The 1,689-nt window shown below is 70.3% G+C and overlaps 1 protein-coding gene across 1 annotated transcript in view; it reads right to left on the reverse strand.

Moving 5' to 3' along the window:
- SLC22A18 (solute carrier family 22, member 18) overlaps positions 1-1,689 on the reverse strand; it is a 20,483-nt gene that overhangs the window by 7,440 nt on the left and 11,354 nt on the right. The window contains exon 5 of the mRNA XM_012734326.1: positions 815-945. Coding sequence (XP_012589780.1) covers positions 815-945 — 131 coding nt within the window. The remainder of the gene's footprint in view (positions 1-814; positions 946-1,689) is intronic.

Here is a 1,689-nt window from a genome sequence, read left to right on the forward strand (position 1 = left end):
AGCTGGCACCGGCCGCCCGGGCTGCCGCCGCCCACTGCCCGGGCGCTGCCTGCTCAGCCATCTGGCCTTGGGGGCCCCAAACTAAGGAGCAGCCCCCTGCCTGGCGGGCTGGGCAGTCCGGCCCCGCCCCTGCCGCCGGAGAGGCCTGTGGCGCGAGCGGGGCAGCAGCGGCCTTCTGGGGCAGGGCCCCGGGCCCGCGCGGCACTGCCCCGGCCGGCAGGAAAGGACAAAGCCTGCTTTCTTCGCCACACGCCCCGGAAATGCGTGGGAGAGAGGCGGCCACTCAGAGGCTATTTGGGGGGGCTGGTGACCAGCCGGGGGTGGCAGGGAGCCAAGCCCCTCCTTGATCTCGCCACCTCTTGGCTCCTGCCGGCGAGTGGAGAGACCCGGGGGCCCTGGAGGGAGCTGGGGCCCGCACGTCCCTCGGGAGATGGGTGTCCTCCTCTCGCTCTCTGATGCCCCCAGGACAAGAGGCCAGCGAGGAGGGGTCACAGCCACGCAGGGGCTCCCTCGGCCTGCGGCCCACCGGGCCCCGTCCCCAGGAGCTCCGGCCGTGGGGCCGTTGCCCCACACACCGAGGAGGGCGCCCGGCCTCTGGCTCGCCCCTTGCCCTGCGGGTCACAGCTGGCTGGTGAGTCACTGCCGCCGGACTGCCCGGCAGCCCCGGAGCCGCTCAGTACTGGCGGAAGCGGCCGTGTCGCCACCGGAAGCCTGCCCGCGGGGTAAGGGCCTCCTGCTGCCTCGCCCAGACCAAAGGCCCCGATAAGGTCTCGGGCCCAGATAACAGGCCGCCAGGACCTGCCTGCTGAGTCACCGGTCCACCCCGCCCCGCTGGCCACTGCTTGGCCAGTAATGCCCGGGGTTGCCCGGGAACACCGCACCGGCGGCACCCACGCTCCTCCGGGGCCCCCAACTCTCCCGGGCCATGGGGGCCACCTTGGGTGTCTGTCCCAGGCGGACCTCCGAGGGCAGCAGAGCCCTTGGGTGCTGGTCCCTTCCGGGGCACCCAGGGCGCACGGTGGGGTCAGGGCCTCAGCGCTCTGGGGGCAGTTTGGTCTGACAGCACCCCTTGCCCTCTATCTCCGTCTGCCTGGGCTCCTGGACCCCGCCCACACGGTGGGGGGCAAGAGAGGCCTCCCCAGCCCTCCGCTAGGTGACTCAGGCCCAGGCCAGTGGCTCCCAGGCGGCCAGACCGGTTGGACAGGTGCCCGGCAGGGGCAAAGGCCACTTCCTTCCTCCACCTGCTCCTGGAGGCTGTGGCAGGGAGGGCAGGGTCTTGGGGTGTGGGCATGGGTGGAGGGGTGAAGGGCAGTAGCTGGGGCATGCCAGGGGAAGGCCCCGTGCAGTGCTCTGTGGACCCGCTCTCGCCAGGAGGCGGCAGGGGACCAGGTGCCAGTCTTGCCAAGGGGCACTGGGGCAAATGCCACTCTCCCAGCCTGCGAACTCGTGGGGAGCCTCTCCCTCTCCAGCACCTCAGTTTCCCCATTCATCAAAGGGAGGGGCGAGGTTATAAAGCACCTCAGATCTCAGTGTGAAGGAGGGCAGAGAAGCTGATAGAATGTTCTGAAAGGCAGGGCAGGAGCGGAGGTGATCTTGGGGGCTCCCAGGAGGGCAGAGGGAAGTGAGCAGCCTTCTGGGTCAGATGAACAGGAGGCTGGAGCATCGGTGGTGCGCGTGTGAGGGGTGTGT

This window comes from Condylura cristata, unplaced genomic scaffold (assembly GCF_000260355.1).
Source record: "Condylura cristata isolate star-nosed mole 26May11 unplaced genomic scaffold, ConCri1.0 scaffold00054, whole genome shotgun sequence".
Taxonomy (NCBI): domain Eukaryota; kingdom Metazoa; phylum Chordata; class Mammalia; order Eulipotyphla; family Talpidae; genus Condylura; species Condylura cristata.